Here is a 17,536-nt window from a genome sequence, read left to right as displayed (position 1 = left end):
AGGGTAAACCTAAGCCCTTATTTGAAGTGTTTCTAAAATCCCCTATGGGAAAAATGTATGATGGAAAAAACGGTTGGAACTATTCCCCGTGTGACCGCTAGGTTTTATGGGTATTATGACAAAGATTAGCCGTCGAGCCAGCTCTATGATCCACTCTAATCAAACAAGTAATTGAAAAGTCTAAATGTTATCTCAGCACGCCATCTTGTGGCAATAATCGGACAGCGTTTGTTGTAAAAGTCGCAGGTTTGGCAGGAACGCAAATCACAGGTGACAACTCCGAGTAGCAGAGCAATGTCGCCATGCATTCTTCTTTATCCGCGTTTATTGGTTTTGCAAATGGGTTTTTAAGAAAACCTGTTGATAGGACAGGTTCATTTGCACACAGTTTATGTTGAACGAAGTGCCCGATTAACTCCACCAACGGTTCATCGGGTTACCAGAAATTGACTTCACCATGTAGTTGAGTTTAGTCAGCTAATATTGCCCACTCAGTGGTGTGCTGTCTCTGGAAAGCTTACCTACACAGCCTTTTAAAACGAGAAGTTGAATGTCCACAAGGGACCACTAGGCTACACCTTCTGCATTGCTCGCGTAGAAATCGAAACCAAAATGAAGCCGTCTCGAAAGAAATCCTGTGAGGTGACAATTAAACGAATGTCATAGAACAATAGAAGACGACACTTAAAGATCAAACGTGCGCTGCTGGAGACAACAAAATTAAACTGGCTCCTCTAAACAAAAGAAATGGATCCACGGCAGCAGGAATCTTCACAGGGCAAGGTAAATAAACCCGCTATTATTATGTCCTAATCATTCAAAGCCTCCTTTGGTTTGTCTCATTGAAGGAAACATCTGTCAAACGGTCAGTTCGTTTGTTATGTTATTAACCAAGTGTTTTACACAAGAAGTGAAGTGCACCCTAATTCTGTAATCCCTACCCAAAACTCCACTTCCTGATTGTTTCATTGTGAAGGAATTATTGTCCAGCCAATGCAATATCCTGTTCACAACTGAAACAAACATGCATTGTTTTGGGGGATCGGCTAAATTATTGTTGCAAGAATATTATTCAAGAATTGTGGTCATTCTAGCACAAGTAAACATTGCACATTCGGTTTGTACTGGCAGTCGCATCCCAGAAACAAATGCATTAGTTACCCATTAGCTAAAAACACTAGAGTAAAGTTCAACACCCCCCCCCCCCCCCATATGATTGATATGATTGTTACTTTCACTTTCAAGAGCTCCACCATGCCACACAAAGAACGCAGTGAAGAGTCACGTGACAAGAGGCCCAGCGACGTACCTATCAAACATAACACTGAGGTATATAATCCATACACCAATCAGTCATTCAATCAATTTAACTGTAGTTGTGTTTGAGTGATTGTGTGTAACGACCGCCTTAGCATGGTCCCAGACAATCCCAGATCTGTATGTGCTTTTGCCAACTCTTCTGCCATATTCATTCTATTTTGTTTACTGCATAAAGATCTGGCAAAAAGGCTAGAGCACTGTGAAAATAGTTTCTCATCAGGAACAGTAATTAGCTTACTATGTGACATTTTCAGGAGGAGAAACAACCTTTCAGAAGAATGAGAAGTCCACCTAGACCCAGAATAACTGGTTCATTTAGACCAAGATTTGGAGGAAGATTCTACAGACCGCGGTAAGATAAGAGGGCATTTCAGAGCAACCTTGTAAATGTTCAAGGGTTTTTCTCTTGATAATTTCAACATTTCCTTATCTTCACCCACTTTCGTCCAATTCAGATTAGGTTGTAGAAATATTCACTCACTCACTCATCCATACTTTTCAAAAGTTTGGGGTCACTTAGAAATGTCTTTGTTTTACATGAAAACATGCATCAAATGAGTTGCAAAATGAATAGGAAATATAGTCAAGATGATGACAAGGTTATAAATAATGATTTTTAATTGAAATAATAATTTTGTCCTTCAAACTTTGCTTTTGTCAAAGAATCCTCCATTTGCATTAATTACAGCCTTGCAGACCTTTGGCATTCTAGTTGTCAAGTTGTTGAGGTAATCTGAACAAGTTTCACCCAATGCTTCCTGAAGCGCCACCCACAAATTGGATTGGCTTGATGGGCACTTCTTCGGTCAAGCTCTCTCTCACAACAGCTCAATAGGGTTGAGATCTGGTGACTGTGCTGGCCACTCCATTATAGACATAATACCAGCTGACTGCTGCATAGTTTGGGGCGGCAGGTTTGGGGCGGCAGGTTTGGGGCGGCAGGTTTGGGGCAGCAGGTTTGGGGCAGCAGGTTTGGGACAGCAGGTAGCCTAGTGGTTAGAGTGTTGGGCCAGTAACCGAAAGGTTGCTAGATCAAATCCCCGAGCTGACAAGGTAAAAGTTAACCCACTGTTCCTAGGCCGTCATTGTAAATAATAATTTGTTCTTAGCTGACTTGCCTAGTTAAATGAAGGTTAAATAAAAAATAATAATGATAGTTTGGAGCTGTGCTTTGGGTTGTTGTCCTACTGTAGGAGGAAATTTGCTCCAATTAAGCGGCGTTGCAAAATGGAGATATAGCCTTCCTTCTTCAAGATCCCTTTTACCCTGTACAAATCTCCCACTTTACCACCACCAAAGCACCCCCAGACCTACACATTGCCTCAAACATGATTGACAGATGGCGTCAAGCACTCCTCCATCATCTTTTCATTTTTTCTGCGTCTCACGAATGTTCTTCTTTGTGATCCTTCATTTCTCAGAACAAGAATAGACTGACGAGTTTCAGAAGAAAGGTCTTTGTTTCTGGCCATTTTGAGCCTGTAATCACCCACAAATGCTGATGCTCCAGATACTCAACTAGTCTAAAGAAGGCCAGTTTTATTGCTTCTTTAATCAGAACAACAGTTTTCAGCTGTGCTAGCATAATTGCGAAAGGGTTTTCTAATGATCAATTAGCCTTTTCAAATGATAAACTTGAATTAGCTAACACAATGTGCTATTGGAACACAGGAGTGATGGTTGCTGATAATGGGCCTCTGTACGCCTATGCAGATATTCCATTAAAAATCAGCCGTCTCCAGCTACAATAGTCATTTACAACATTAACAATTTCTACACTGTATTTCTGATCAATTTGATGTTATTTTAATGGACAAAATGTTTTGCTTTTCTTTCAAAGTGACCCCAAACTTTTGAACGGTTGTGTAAATATTTTTTTCTACTGTTTTCCTTCCTGTATAGATTCATAAGGGACGATCATTCATTCCGGAAGCCCCGCTTCAGTTTTGGGTTCCAAAGGTACCACCCTTTCACCCCTCGCCCACGGTTCAACTGGAGGGACCAGTCCGGCCCACCACAAGGCCCCCCGTGCCCTAACAACCAGTACAACGACCAGAGGAACATGGACAGGAGCGGTCCCGCCAGGGCCTCTACTCCTAAAGAACACAGCAGTAGGTTTATACTCATGTAGCAGTTTAGGGAGGGTTAGACCAAATGACTCGGTGGTTACAGGGTAAGAGCTCTACCATCTGTGCCATGAACCAAATATCTTAGCAGTTTAAAAGTACAGGCAATACATACTTAGACCTATATCACTTTCCTCCTGTGAACACTAGAGAGCAGTGTGAGCAAGCAGTGGCCATGTTGACTCGGAATAATATTTAAATTCTGACATATAGGCTACGTTTGGAATGTGTTTTGCTCATCAGCATTCCCGGTGGTTGATATTCACCAAGCAACAACATGACAATGTTACACAATGCTGGCTGCACACGGCATTGGTAGATATTCATCAAATTATAGGTGCTGTCTTTGCGTTTTGAATCAGTGGATAACTAATTGGTCTCTAGACTCTACCCACACACTCACACATACCATTTTGTTCGTGTTTCTGTTTCATTTATTTGTTTCCTGAAAATATTTGTCTTACTTTTGAACTCTGCATTGTCGCGAATGGGCTCGTACTGTAAGTAAAGCCTTTCACAGTAAAGTCTACACCTGTTGTATTCGGAGCATGTGACCAATAACATTTGATTTGGTCACTATTAACCATTTGTATTTAGCCATGTTTCTGATCTTCATTATCATGAAGCGTTTTGTAAGACCACAGTCGATGTGTTTGCAAGTCAACAATTCGCACTTATGGTTTAGCCCCATTCTCTATCACGTTTGAAAGTGTTTTCTTGAATAACTTTGCATTGCCTGAAGAAGACCTTTGTCTTGTTACCTGCAATAGAAACCATACATGTCATCTTTACTCTCTTTGGTGTTGATAACATGAGCTGTATTGCTATTCTCAACCACAGTGGTGTTTTCTTCTCCTATTTAATTCAGCTGCTAAGTCTCTGCGCAGACTGCAGTGCTCTGGAAGTGTGTGAGAGAGAGATTGTGTGAGGAACAGGTTGCTTGAGAGATATGCTATTATGGTGACTCATCTCTATAGTGTGTTACAGAAAGAGAGAGAAAATTAGAGCGAGAAAGCAAAAGAAAATGAGGAGAAAGAGGGAGTGAAGTACCGGGCAGACAGCCAGCTGTATATACTGAGACCTAACAAAGCTATCGCCTCATATAGGCACACTGTAGTCAAACGTTGCTAGGCAGCTTTCTCAAATCACACCCAATGGATTGTGCTTAAAGAAACATTCATTTTAGCCCCTGCGCGCTGCCTGTAGACAATAAACCTCCCGCTGCCCGCAGAGAGATGGCGATGGGGAAGCTTAGGCCTGAATTGTACCTGCAGCTAGAGACACCAATGTGATGATAGTTGAGGAGGACACTGGGTAGATTGAGGAGTCCCAGCATCAATCAGAGATAGTTAATTTAGAGATACCACCTGTGCCAATCAAAGATTTTCGAGTTTATCACAGATGTCAGCTGCTGTAGTTTAGCTCTAACTTATCCCCCATCTGTTCCCGAGCTGGTAGAGTCTGTTGTGTTGAATTGTTGTGAAGACGTGGTTTGTCTGTGTTATGTTGCAGGTGCTCTCAGGTCTTCTGCAGGCCCCAGCAGAAAGAAGGAGAAGCAGCCTGTGTCATTCATAGTAAGTCCACATTCCACCACTCCTCTCTGCCTCTTCTGGGATGGGGGGAGTCTGCGCTGTACACAGTAGTGCACACATACTGTATCTGCTGTCCTACTTCCGTAGTGTATGGTGGTGGCCGAAAAAGTCTAATCATTCCCTTCATCTTCCAAAAAGTACAACAAGCCTCTTTCATCATAAAAAACTTTTAGCCACTAATGTAGCTTCACACAAATGATCCCTCCCTGCTTGACTGCTGCTTCAATTTCTCAGAAGTGAGATGCTCCACACTGGGAGGTACGCATTGCAACACATTTCCTCATGTTGAATAGAAACCTGAGTGCATCTCTTTTCCCATGATGTTCGCGATCAAAAATATTTAGTACACACACAGTCCTTCAAATCACAGAATGAAAATAACCCTCAAACATTTTAGCAATCTTGGCTAGACTGCTCGGGAAGATTATTAACGTGTGTGTATGCATGTGTGTGTGTGTCCTCCACGCCCCTTGGTGTGATAGGAATTGGAAGAACAGAGAAAGCACAGACGCAGCATAAAGAATGAGAAAGTTGGAGTAATTATGTGGTCTGACTTGGAGAGGAGCACAAGGTTGTCGTCGTCTTCAGTTTAAACATGCTCATTATTCAAATAACCTGACTGCCTGCTAACCTTAATGAGAGAGAGAGATGCACTTTTAAGGAACTCAACAACAGTCAGATGGGCTCTGAAAGGCAAACACAGGCAGACTAGCCACGTGCTGCCAGAGTACTGACAGTGTGTTAAGGTCTTAAGGAATGCTTATAACTGTCTCTCACCCCTGTGTTTCTGTAGGTGGCTCAAGAGAAGGAGAGATGCCACAGCAAAGAAAGAGAGAGGGGTAGAGAGCTCCCCTCCACCATAAGCAGGGCCACAGCACGAAACAGAGCCATCCAACAGAAGAGGAGAGAAATCGAGCAGGTATAGCACCATTCACAGTACAGTGAAACAGATCGAGAAAGAGAGGGGATGTACCACACTGCAGCAGCAGGTGAGGAGAGAGGTAAAAGGATTTACACTAGTGTAAACACCAAAAACAGAGTTTAAGAGGGTTAGAGAGGTAACATAGAGGAGAGAGAGATAAAGAGGGGGTAGGATTATGAGTGGGTGGGATGAGGAGGGAGAGAAAGAGAGAGGGGGTTGTGGAGAGAGGCTTGGGAGATTTGATCACTGCGGTGCCAAAACTAAGAAACTGAGAAACTGAGAAACTGAAACTAAGAAATGGCCAGCTGAAGCTGCCTGGAATTTATCATAATTTGTTTCTTCCTTTTAGCAGGTGAATCAGTTGAATAGGTAATCAGTCATGATCAGAGCCAATACATGGTGATGTTGTACATCCCTGGGTTGTTTACCTCCAATCACTCTTAAGCGCCTATCAGAGTCCAAAATGTGTACACGTGCACACAGCAGTGTTCTAGAATATTGGACCGTTGGCTTTCATACTTTTTGAATTATCTGTGCGGCTCAAGCAATTTCTCCAACTGTCAACACATTGAAATGGATAGAGGACGCGTACACGGAGCCACGTTGGATGGGAATTGTGAGGAGGTGTGCATTCGGGCTGTGCGGATTGTGTTCTCAGATCAGCTATGTCACAATGGGACCCCGGACTATCACCTCTCTGCCTCTGTGGACTCTGAATTACGCCGAAGATGGAGCTCCTGTTATTGTCAGGTTGTTTGTCCAGGTTTTTTCATCATAAATCAGTCATCACATGGGCGTAGTTCGGTTGTCTTTCAATAGGTTTTTAAACACGCGCTATGATGGATACGTCACAGTTAATGTGACAGAACATCACATGAAGCGTTGTCAGTGGGAGGTGTGTGTGTGTGTTGGGTGTTGTCTCTCCATCCACTCGACTGATGAGAAGTTCACTCTCGCTCTTCACATCTCCATGGTAACTGGAGAAGGTAGGCTCTGTGAGAGAGCAGTCTGTCAACAGGTAGCTGATATACTCGTCCTCCAAAGACACACACACAATAAATAGAACATTTTTGTTGTGTGGGATTAATTGCTTTGCTAAAGGGCAGAATGACAGATTTTTCCCGTTGTCGGTTCGGGGATTCGAACTAGCCACCTTTCGGTTACTGGCCCAACGCTCTAACCGCTAGGCTGCGCATTCATGCACGCAGGCACCAACCAACCCTAATTGTAACCCTAACCTTAAAATAGCCTTTGTCCTCATGAGATGTGGGAAATGTCCCCAAAAGGATCGAAGAACCAACCAACATACACCTTTGCATGGTGTGAACAGCTCTCTGTGCGTGAGTGCTGCTACCTTGGACTATTAATCCACTCCGTGGTAATGGCACACACATGACGGGACCTCTTGCCCAAGCATCTCTCCCAGAACTCTCTCTCCCTCTTTCCCACTTTTACTTTCTAACCTCTCTCTTTCACCTTCTTTCTTTCACCCTCTCTTCACATCCGCTCTATCGCTAGTGATTATTCTCTCTTCACCCCCCCTCTCTTTCTCTATCTCTCCCTCACTCCTATTTCCCAGTCTCCAGTCTCTTGTTTGCCTGCTCCTCTCCTGTGTCTGAATACTTCTGGTAATACTGTGAGCTGAGTTTCTTTAGACCATCTGTGCTAAACTCCTCACTGGAACAGGAGCCACAAAACAACCTCTCACGTGCCATGAAAATATGCTTATATGTGTGTGTGTGTGTTTTATGTCACGCTGGTGTACAGTTAGGACTGTGCCATCGTTTGGTTGGGTTTAGAAGATATAGTGTAGATTAGAAGATGATGTGGTTTAGTAGATAGATTTAGTGTGTACAGTATGTGTTTTAGGACTGTGATGCACAGTTAAGTGTGGTGGTGAAAATGCTGACTGTCTGTGTTTTTTATGCAGGTGTACCGTCAGGACTGTGACACGTTTGGCGTGGTGGTGAAGATGCTGATAGCCAAGGACCCGTCTCTGGAGCGGCCCATCCAGCCATCTCTGAAGGAGAACCTCGGGGAGATCGGCCTGCGCTGTGTAGAGGCCATGCAACAGTTCATAGAGGAGTATGACACCAGGGAACCATCACCACAGTGACACACACTCCCCTTTGTCTTAACCTGTGTAAGTGGTGTGCTTGTATACCAAAACATACACACACAGTCATATCTCACAAAGCTCAGAAATGAAACTCAATATTGTATACGTGCTGATTGGATATGTGACATTACCGATGTTGAATAGCACGAGTCTATGTCATGACTCGTGAGCTGGCCTGTCCTAGTGTCCTTGGTTAGTCAGGCCAAAGTCACTCCTGGTGCTCAGCCTTCTGGAAGCTCTGTCTTGACCTGTGATCGTGACTGCTACTGAAACTCAATTGTTTATGTGTTATCAACTTTCAATATTGCTCTTGACAATGTGATGGAAGATATAGCTATTGCCCTTGTGTTTCCTACTGAAGTATAGCTAATGAATTCTAAGCCCTGTGACATATATAAAAAAAATTAAATACATGACATGATAATTGTACATAAATGAGCTATGTTGATATATACAAGGATGATCATATCTAATACAGAGGAAGAATCTATTTACACACAACGTTTGAATGTTTTCACTCTAATAAAATAAATCTGCTCTTAAAAATGATATGGGTGTTTGATTCAGTCTTGTATTGTATAGTGCTATTCCCTAGACCCCCTGATCTGCAAATCACCCCGATCTACCAGTTACTGCAAATTCTCTGTACCTCAGTTGGTAGAACATGGCATATGCAATGCCAGAGTACTGGGTTTGAATCCCGGGACCACCCGTATGTAAAATGTATGCATGCATGATTTAACTTGCTAAATGGCATAAAATTATATTTACAGTATTAAATCGACCTGATCTACATATTTTCTCATTACTACCCAATAAAGGTGGTCAATGTGTGCAGCAGTCAGCTCAGGGCCATCGTATTGAACATGTAAATTCAGCAAAAAAAGAAACGTCCCTTTTTCAGGACCCTGTCCAATTAACTTTACAGATCGTCATTGTAAAGGGTTTAAACACTTTCCCATGCTTGTTCAATAAACCATAAACAATTAATGAACATGCACCTGTAGAACGGTCGTTAAGGCACTAACAGCTTACAGACGGTAGGCAACTAAGGTCACAGTTATGAAAACTTAGGACACTAAAGAGGCCTTTCTACTGACTCTGAAAAACACCAAAAGAAAGATGCCCAGGGTCCCTCATATGCATGAACGTGCCCTAGGCATGAGGAGGCATGAGGACTGCAGATGTGGCCAGGGCAATAAATTGCAATGTCCGTACTGTGAGACGCCTAAGACAGTGCTACAGGGAGACAGGACAGACAGCTGATAATCCTCACAGTGGCAGACTATGTGTAACAACACCTGCACAGGATTGGTACATCCGAACATCACACTTCCAGGACAGGTATAGGATGGCAACAACAACTGCCCGAGTTACACCAGGAACGCACAATCCCTCCATCCCTCCATCAGTGCTCATCTGTTGGATCGAAGGGTGATGGCTAGGGCCATTCTCCCCAGAAATGTCTGGGAACTTGCCAGGTGCCTTGGTGGAAGAGTGCGGTAACATCTCACAGCAAGAACTGGCAAATCTGGTGTAGTCCATGAGGAGGAGATGCACTGCAGTACTTAATGCAACTGGTGGCCACACCAGATGCTGACTGTTAATTTAGATTTTGATCCCCCTTTTCTGTTAGTCAAATCTTGTTGTTGAATCTTGTTATGTTCATACAAATATTTACACATGTTAAGTTTGCTGAAAATAAACATAGTTGACAGTGAGAGGACGTTTCTTTTTTTTTGCTGCGTTTAGATTGATGTATGATCACTAAGCAGCCAGCCAGTAAGGCAGTCTAATAACAGCAGACTGGTAATGAACAGATCGTATTTCCACACCAGTGTTTGGAGCGGTGTCCGGAGGAACGGTGACTGTCAGTCAACCAAAACAACATGGGATTCCAGCTAGAACCAACCACAGAAATCTGGAACAAGCAGCATTACCGCATTCATATACACTTATAAACGTTTATAATGGCCTATTAAACATGGTTATTGTTATCGTGTCACCAAAAAGATGTGACATTTACATTGCTCATTGAAATCCACTTTAATTCCAATATGACACAACATCAACAAATAAACATGCAAGCCTTTTCTATCTCTACATCATGTTATACAAATAATGGTTCTGTAGTTACAAAATATATATAAATATTTAGGACCATTATGTACAGAACATTTACATTACTACATCCAAAACTTAAATAACATTTATTTTACTGTTATATACATTTAACAGGTATTATTATTGTTGTTATTTGTTTTATCTAGTAGTAATATTATAACGTTGAAAAACAAAGCATGTTGCGGGAGAAAACAGGACTATACAGGACGTTACTGTGCCTGAATGGCCAAGGAGCGTAGGCTAGAGCTGTCCTTGGTAAGCATGGAGAGCAGGGCAGTGTAGTTAGGTTCAACGGCTATTTATACAGGATGATAACACAATCTGCTAGCCAACTGTACTGTAGATCCAGCAGCTCTTGGTTTCCACTGAGGTAAACGACAACACTGTATGGCATCTATCTAGCACACATCGTCCACAATCACACTTCCAGCTGACTGGTTTTGGAGGGCTGTGGTGTTTGCCAGACAGTTTTTGGTTCTCCTTAGTAAGTGATGGACTGATTATAAGTCATTGGTTGGTCAATGCTATGAGAGGATCCACTCAGGTGGTTTTCCAAGGTCCAGTAGGTACATAAAATACGTGAGCACTTCAGCCATTAGTGCTCTTGGAGTTGTGTACCAATACTTATTTGAAACTGAGTCATTTAGGAGCATTCATTCAACTTTACAGACATGGTGAATTTATCCCTTGTCGGTTTCAAGACAGAAAAAATAATGCTAAAGAGTTGCTAAACTCCAGCATGAATTGCAATTATTTGCTGTATTATCTGTATGCCTTGTTGACGTACTGAACATTATGCATGCATAAATCCAATTTCTAGACATTGTTAAACTGGTTTTAAATAACAGCTGGTAAATTCACTACAGCAGTAAAATGTTATGAATAAGTCCCATATTTCTGTTATGTAACTGTGGAAGGCACACACACACACACGCACGCACGCACGCACACACACACACACACACACACACACACACACACACACACACACACACACACACACACACACACACACACACACACACACACACACACACACACACACACACACACACACACACACACTCTGTTTATCAATCAAATGGCGTAACCTTTCTTGGGCTATATAATAATAAACGGTTAACAATACAAATGTGATGTTTTTGCCAATTGTTAGTCACCTGACTCCATTGCAGGCTTCTTGTCCTGATTAGCTCATACTGTGTAGGTGTATACCCCCCAACCCCCGCATAGAGCTCGTTGTGTAACTCACACACATCAAATATATATAGGCCTCTCTTTGACACACACACGATCACTCTTTCATATACTCTCTCTCCCCCCTTTCTCTCTCCCCCTCCCACTCCCTCTCCTTCCTTTCTTTCTCACTTTCTTTTTCTCTGTCACCCTCCCACTCCCTCTCTCTCCATTCTCACCATCCCTAACTCTCTCTATGAGATGATGCAGTTCTTGCTCTTCCTCCTCTGGCGCATGTGGAGCTGTCCGTGCAGCTGCCCTTGGTTTCCTCCATGTAGGGGTCCATGTATGGGTCCATGGTGGCCCCCCATCCCTCCCATCCCTGTAGGGCTGTATCTGTGGCGCAGCTCCTCATTCTGGAGGTAGCGTAGCTGGACAGGTCTGGGGATGGGCTCCCCCAGGAAGTAACCCTCGTCTTCTTCAGACTCAGAGGATGAGGAGCAGCTGGAGCACCAGGGGTCCGCCTCCTCCCCGTATCTCTCCCCACCCAAGTGTGGTCCCCCAAGGCCAAGCGACTGCATCCCCCCACCCCCCGCTGCATTGTGCAGGGTGAGGTCTGAGGTGGTGCGGGGGCAGGGTCTGTAAGGCTGCTGTCTGTACCCGCCTATGCCCTCCACCCCAAACAGGTCCCGGGCGGTATGGCCGGCGGGGAAACGGTCATAGTCCTCCTGAACACGACGGTGCGGGGGTTCCATCATATGACATCCCCGGTCGGCCGTCAGGTGGAGGGCATTGTCAGAGCGTGAGCGTCGAGAACGCCGGTAGTGGCGACCGCTGCTGCGGTGGTTGCCATTTCCATCATTACCAATGCCACGGTGTTTGCGTCGCCGTGATTGTGTTGGTTGTTGTTGCTGTATGGGCTCTGGCCCATTCGGCCGACGACGAGGGATCCTCTCACTCATGGGGGTCATGCGGAGGTTACCACTACTCCCTATTAGGCCCACGCAACCTGTACCCTTAAAGGCCAGGGGCTGGGGGGAATCCCAGTACCCCAGGGGGTACCCCACCTGCACAGGCGCATTCAGGTACCCGTAGGGCCGAGGGGTCAGGGACTCAGAGCTGCGGAACTGGACAGAGGAACCCAGTGTGCCAATGTTACTCTTCTCAGACACATTCATCCCAGAGTCCTTACTAAGGTCTGGCATGGAGTATCGGGACAGGTGCTCTTGACGCTTACTTACCCCATCCAGTGAGTTACCTGGGAAAGATATACACACAGGTTATTCATGTATATAGATACTGAAGGTATTAAATAATCATTCATGATCCCTATTATCATATTATCAAATATTTGTACTATTTTCACTGAGGGAATTATAAACTCAATAGCTGACAGTGGCTCAAAAGGGTTGGGTTTTGATGAATAAATGAATGATAGGTGTGACGAGTCCTTGACCCCTCACTGGTCAGTACTGCATGCTGTTGTCTCATGTTCTGTTGCTTATTGATGGTCTTTGCGTCATCATCAACTCCAATTCGGCTGTGGTCACCGAATATTATTTTCCTAGTCCATTGTGGATTGATACAGTTTATTAAATAGAATCGGCTACAGTAACGAGTAACAGCAATATTAAAACAATCAAAAAAATATCAGTGTTTGCTCAATATGTTTTGAGTGTTGACAGTCAACGTTGTTGTAATTGGCTTCAGTATAGTATAGGCCTTTACTCGTCGCACTTATCCTCAAATAAAAAATACTAGGCTCCTGTAAATTGTATTGTATGTGTGAGGCACGTTATCAATAAGCAAGATATAACCTAGGCCTGCTGTTATAGGACTGAATCATTTGCATATGTTTGGGGGAGCCGCACATATGTTGGATAACCGGACAAGAGGCAGGGGTGGATACAAGCCAAATGGAGTAGCCTATACACTGCAGGTAGGCCTATGTGAATGATGCCTCACAAGTAGACCATTTAGAAACAGGCTACATGATGAATGCATGGAAATACAAATACATTTAGCAGATGCTCTTATCCAGAGCAACTTACAGGAGGAGCATTAAGGTCTAAGTGCCTTGCTCAAGGGCACATCAAACAGTTTTTTCACCAAGTCATCTCAGGAATTCAACCAACAACCTTTTGGTTACTGGCCCAATGCTCTTAATCGCTAGGCTACCTGCCACCCTAGGCCAGGATAAGAAAGACACTAGACTCATTGCTGTTGAACCAGCTTTCAATATACTGTAGTAGGGTAAGGGTGGCCTACTAGGCAGCATTTCCCAAACTAGGGGTCGCCTGATAAGAAAATGAGGTAGCAGGAGATTTTCCAAAATCCTGGTTATACATATACAGTACCAGTCAAAAGTTTGTACACCTACTCATTCAAGGGTTTTTCTTTATTTTGTTACATATACAGTACCAGTCAAAAGTTTGCACACCTACTCATTCAAGGGTTTTTCTTTATTTTGTTAAATATACAGTACCAGTCAAAAGTTTGTACACCTACTCATTCAAGAGTTTTTCTTTATTTTGTTACATATACAGTACCAGTCAAAAGTTTGTTCACCTACTCATTCAAGGGTTTTTCTTTCTTTCTTTCTTTTTCTACATTGAAGAATAATAGTGAAGACATCACAACTATGAAATAACACATATGGAATCATGTAGTAACCCAACAAGTGTTAAACAAATCTAAATATATTTTATATTTGAGATTCTTCAAAGTAGCCACCCTTTTGCCTTGATGACAGCTTTGCACACTCTTGGCACACTCTCACATCAACACCTTTGTCAGATTACACTGTGAAACTAAGAATTGATTCTATAGCTAGCAATCAAGAGGGCGACACAAAATGGGGCTCCATCTATCACAGGATGGCGGGCAGGCCTCTGCACTCTAGTTATGAATGTTTCCCTCTGCAATATGGACGCATTGTATTATACACCCACTGTGCTATAATGGATACACTGAGAGCAACTGGCAGGCAAAAGAGCTGAGCGCCAAACTTGGAGATATGTAGCAGGTAACTCCAATTGTAAACTACATTGTGCATGCCTGTTTGTAAAACTGTAGTGCATTTGGAAAGTGTTCAGACCCTTTGACTTTTTCCACATTTTGTTACATTACAGCCTTATTCTAAAATGGATTTCCACTCATCAATCTACACTCAATATCCCATGATGAAAAAGCACAACAGGCTTTTATAACATTTTGCAAAAAAGAAAATCACATCACAAGTATTCAGACCCTTTACTCAGTACTTTCTTGAAGTATCTTTGGCAGCGATTACATTCTTGAGTCTTCTTGGGTATGATGCTACAAGAGTGGCACACCTGTATTTCGGGATTTTCTCCCATTCTTCTCTGCAGATCCTCCCAATCTCTGTCAGGTTGGATGGGGAGCGTCGCTGCACAGCTATTTTCAGGTCTCTCAAGTCCAGGCTCTGGCGGGGCCACTCAAGGACATTCAGAGACTTGTCCCGAAGCTACTCCTACGTTGTCTTGGCTGTTTGTTTAGGGTGGGTGTCCTGTTGGAAGGTGAACCTTCTCACCAGTCTGGGGTCCTGATCGCTCTGGAGCATGTTTTCATCAGGGATCTCTCTGTACTTTGCTCCGTTCATCTTTCACTTGATCCTGACTAGTCTCCCAATCCCTGCTGCTGAAAAATATCCCCACAGCATTATGCTGCCACCACCATGCTTCACCGCAGGGCCAGAGAATCTTGTTTCTCATGGTCAGAGAGTCCTTAGGTGCCTTTTGGCAAACTCCAAGCATGCTGTTATGTGCCTTTTACTGAAGAGTGGCTTCTGTCTGGCCACTCTACCATAAAAGCTTGATCGGTGAAGTGCTGCAGAGATGGATGTCCTTCTGGAAGGTTCTCCCATCTCCATAGAGGAAGTCTGAAGCTCTGTCAGAGTGACCATTGAGTTTTTGGTCACCTCCCTGACCAAGGCACTTCTCCGACGATTACTCAGTTTGGCTGGGCGGCCAGCGCTAAGAACAGTCTTGGTGGATCTAAACTTTTTCCATTTAAGAATGATGGAGGCCATGGTGTTCTTGGGGACCTTTGATGATGCAGAAATGTTTTGATACTCTACCCCAGATTTGTGCCTCGGCACAATCCTGTCTTAGAGCTCTACGGCCAATTCCTTCGACCTCATAACTTGGTTTTTGCTCTAACATTCAATGTCAACAGTGGGACCTTATATAGGCAGGTATGTGACTTTCCAAATCATGTCCAATCAATTGAATTTACCACAGGTGGACTCCTATCAAGTTGTAGAAACATCTCAAGGATGATCAATGGAAACAGGATGAACCAGAGCTCAATTTCGAGTCATATTTCAAAGGCTCTGAATACTTATGTAAATAAGGTCTGCCTGTTAACATACACTGCTCAAAAAAATAAAGGGAACACTAAAATAACACATCCTAGATCTGAATGAATTAAATATACTTATTAAATCCTTTTTTCTTTACATAGTTGAATGTGCTGACAACAAAATCACACAAAGATTATCAATGGAAATCAAATTTATCAACCCATGGAGGTCTGGATTTGGAGTCACACTCAAAATTAAAGTGGAAAACCACACTACAGGCTATGGATTCCTGAGGGATCATCTCCCAAACCTGGACTAAAGCATCCGCCAACTCCTGTACAGTCTGTGGTGCAACGTGGTGTTGGTGGATGGAGCGAGACATGATGTCCCAGATGTGCTCAATTGGATTCAGGTCTGGGGAACGGGCAGCCCAGTCCATAGCATCAATGCCTTCCTCTTGCAGGAACTGCTGACACACTCCAGCCACATGAGGTCTAGCATTGTCTTGCATTAGGAGGAACCCAGGGCCAACCGCACCAGCATATGGTCTCACAAGGGGTCTGAGGATCTCATCTCGGTACCTAATGGCAGTCAGGCTACCTCTGGCGAGCACATGGAGAGCTGTGTGGCTCCCTAAAGAAATGCCACCCCACACCATGACTGACCCACCGCCAAACCGGTCATGCTGTAGGATGTTGCAGGCAGCAGAACGTTCTCCACGGCGTCTCCAGACTCTGTCACGTCTGTCACGTGATCAGTGTGAACCTGCTTTCATCTGTGAAGAGCACAGGGCGCCAGTGACGAATTTGCCAATCTTGGTGTTCTCTGGCAAATGCCAAACGTCCTGCACGGTGTTGGGCTGTAAGCACAACCCCCACCTGTGGACGTCGGGCCCTCATACCACCCTCATGGAGTCTGTTTCTGACCATTTAAGCAGACACATGCACATTTGTGGCCTGCTGGAGGTAATTTTGCAGGGCTCTGGCAGTGCTCCTCAATGCACAAAGGCGGAGTTAAGCGGTCCTGCTGCTGGGTTGTTGCCCTCCTATGGCCTCCTCCACGTCTCATGATGTACTGGCCTGTCTCCTGGTAGCGCCTCCATGCTCTGGACACTACGCTGACAGACACAGCAAACCTGCTTGCCACAGCTCACATTGATGTGCCATCCTGGATGAGCTGCACTACCTGAGCCACTTGTGTGGGTTGTTGACTCCGTCTCATGCTACCACTAGAGTGAAAGCACCGCCAGCATTCAAAAGTGACCAAAACATCAGCCAGGAAGCATAGGAACTGAGAAGTGGTCTGTGATCTCCACCTGCAGAACCACTCCTTTATTGGGGGTGTCTTGCTAATTGCCTATATTTTCCACCTGTTGTCTATTCCATTTGCACAACAGCATGTGAAATTTATTGTCAATCAGTGTTGCTTCCTAAGTGGACAGTTTGATTTCTCAGAAGTGTGATTGACTTGAAGTTACATTGTGTTGTTTAAGTGTTCCCTTTATTTTTTTGAGCAGTGTATATTTTGTTAATAGTTTTAAAGACTCAACCTAAGTGTTTGTAAACTTCCGACTTCAACAGTATGTGCTCATCTTCATTATCATTGCACATAATGGATATTATCTTTGATTGACTGTGACTGATAGACAGGACCAATGCGCAGCGTGGTAAGTGTCCATGTTGGTAATTTATTATCATGAACACAAAATAATGAGAACGAAACGAAACAGTCCTGAACTGTGAATACAAAAACACTGAACAGAAAATAATCACCCCACTCAAAGGTGAAACCAGGCTACATAAGTATGGTTCTCAATCAGGGACAACGATTGAC

At 43.8% G+C, this 17,536-nt stretch overlaps 2 protein-coding genes across 2 annotated transcripts in view; one reads left to right on the top strand and one right to left on the bottom strand.

Annotated features, from left to right (window-relative positions):
• Positions 1-255: 255 nt before the first annotated feature.
• LOC135504697 (uncharacterized) lies at positions 256-8,625 on the top strand. The gene is made up of 7 exons (XM_064923491.1): positions 256-783; positions 1,246-1,329; positions 1,575-1,672; positions 3,223-3,431; positions 4,959-5,020; positions 5,832-5,957; positions 7,891-8,625. Exons 1-7 carry the CDS (start codon positions 748-750, stop codon positions 8,074-8,076), a joined length of 801 nt encoding a protein of 266 aa, XP_064779563.1. The 5' UTR covers positions 256-747; the 3' UTR covers positions 8,077-8,625.
• Positions 8,626-11,612: 2,987 nt separating this feature from the next.
• Positions 11,613-17,536, bottom strand: part of LOC135503708 (prickle-like protein 2) — a 29,114-nt gene continuing 23,190 nt past the window's right edge. Inside the window, exon 8 of the mRNA XM_064921857.1 lies at positions 11,613-12,637. Within this exon, the coding sequence (XP_064777929.1) occupies positions 11,634-12,637 (1,004 nt within the window). The 3' untranslated portion in view covers positions 11,613-11,633. The remainder of the gene's footprint in view (positions 12,638-17,536) is intronic.

Source organism: Oncorhynchus masou, chromosome 18 (genome assembly GCF_036934945.1).
Source record: "Oncorhynchus masou masou isolate Uvic2021 chromosome 18, UVic_Omas_1.1, whole genome shotgun sequence".
Classification (NCBI taxonomy): Eukaryota; Metazoa; Chordata; class Actinopteri; order Salmoniformes; family Salmonidae; genus Oncorhynchus; species Oncorhynchus masou.
The sequence above is the reverse complement of the archived record's forward strand: the minus strand, read 5'-3'. Positions and strand labels throughout refer to the sequence as shown.

Excerpts from the sequence above, each read along its gene's own strand:
- LOC135504697 (XM_064923491.1), top strand. The coding sequence starts at position 748 with ATGGATCCACGGCAGCAGGAATCTTCACAGGGCAAG. Across the intron at positions 3,432-4,958 it reads TACTCCTAAAGAACACAGCA|GTGCTCTCAGGTCTTCTGCA; the intron begins GTAGGTTTATAC and ends GTTATGTTGCAG. Across the intron at positions 5,958-7,890 it reads AGAGGAGAGAAATCGAGCAG|GTGTACCGTCAGGACTGTGA; the intron begins GTATAGCACCAT and ends TTTTTTATGCAG.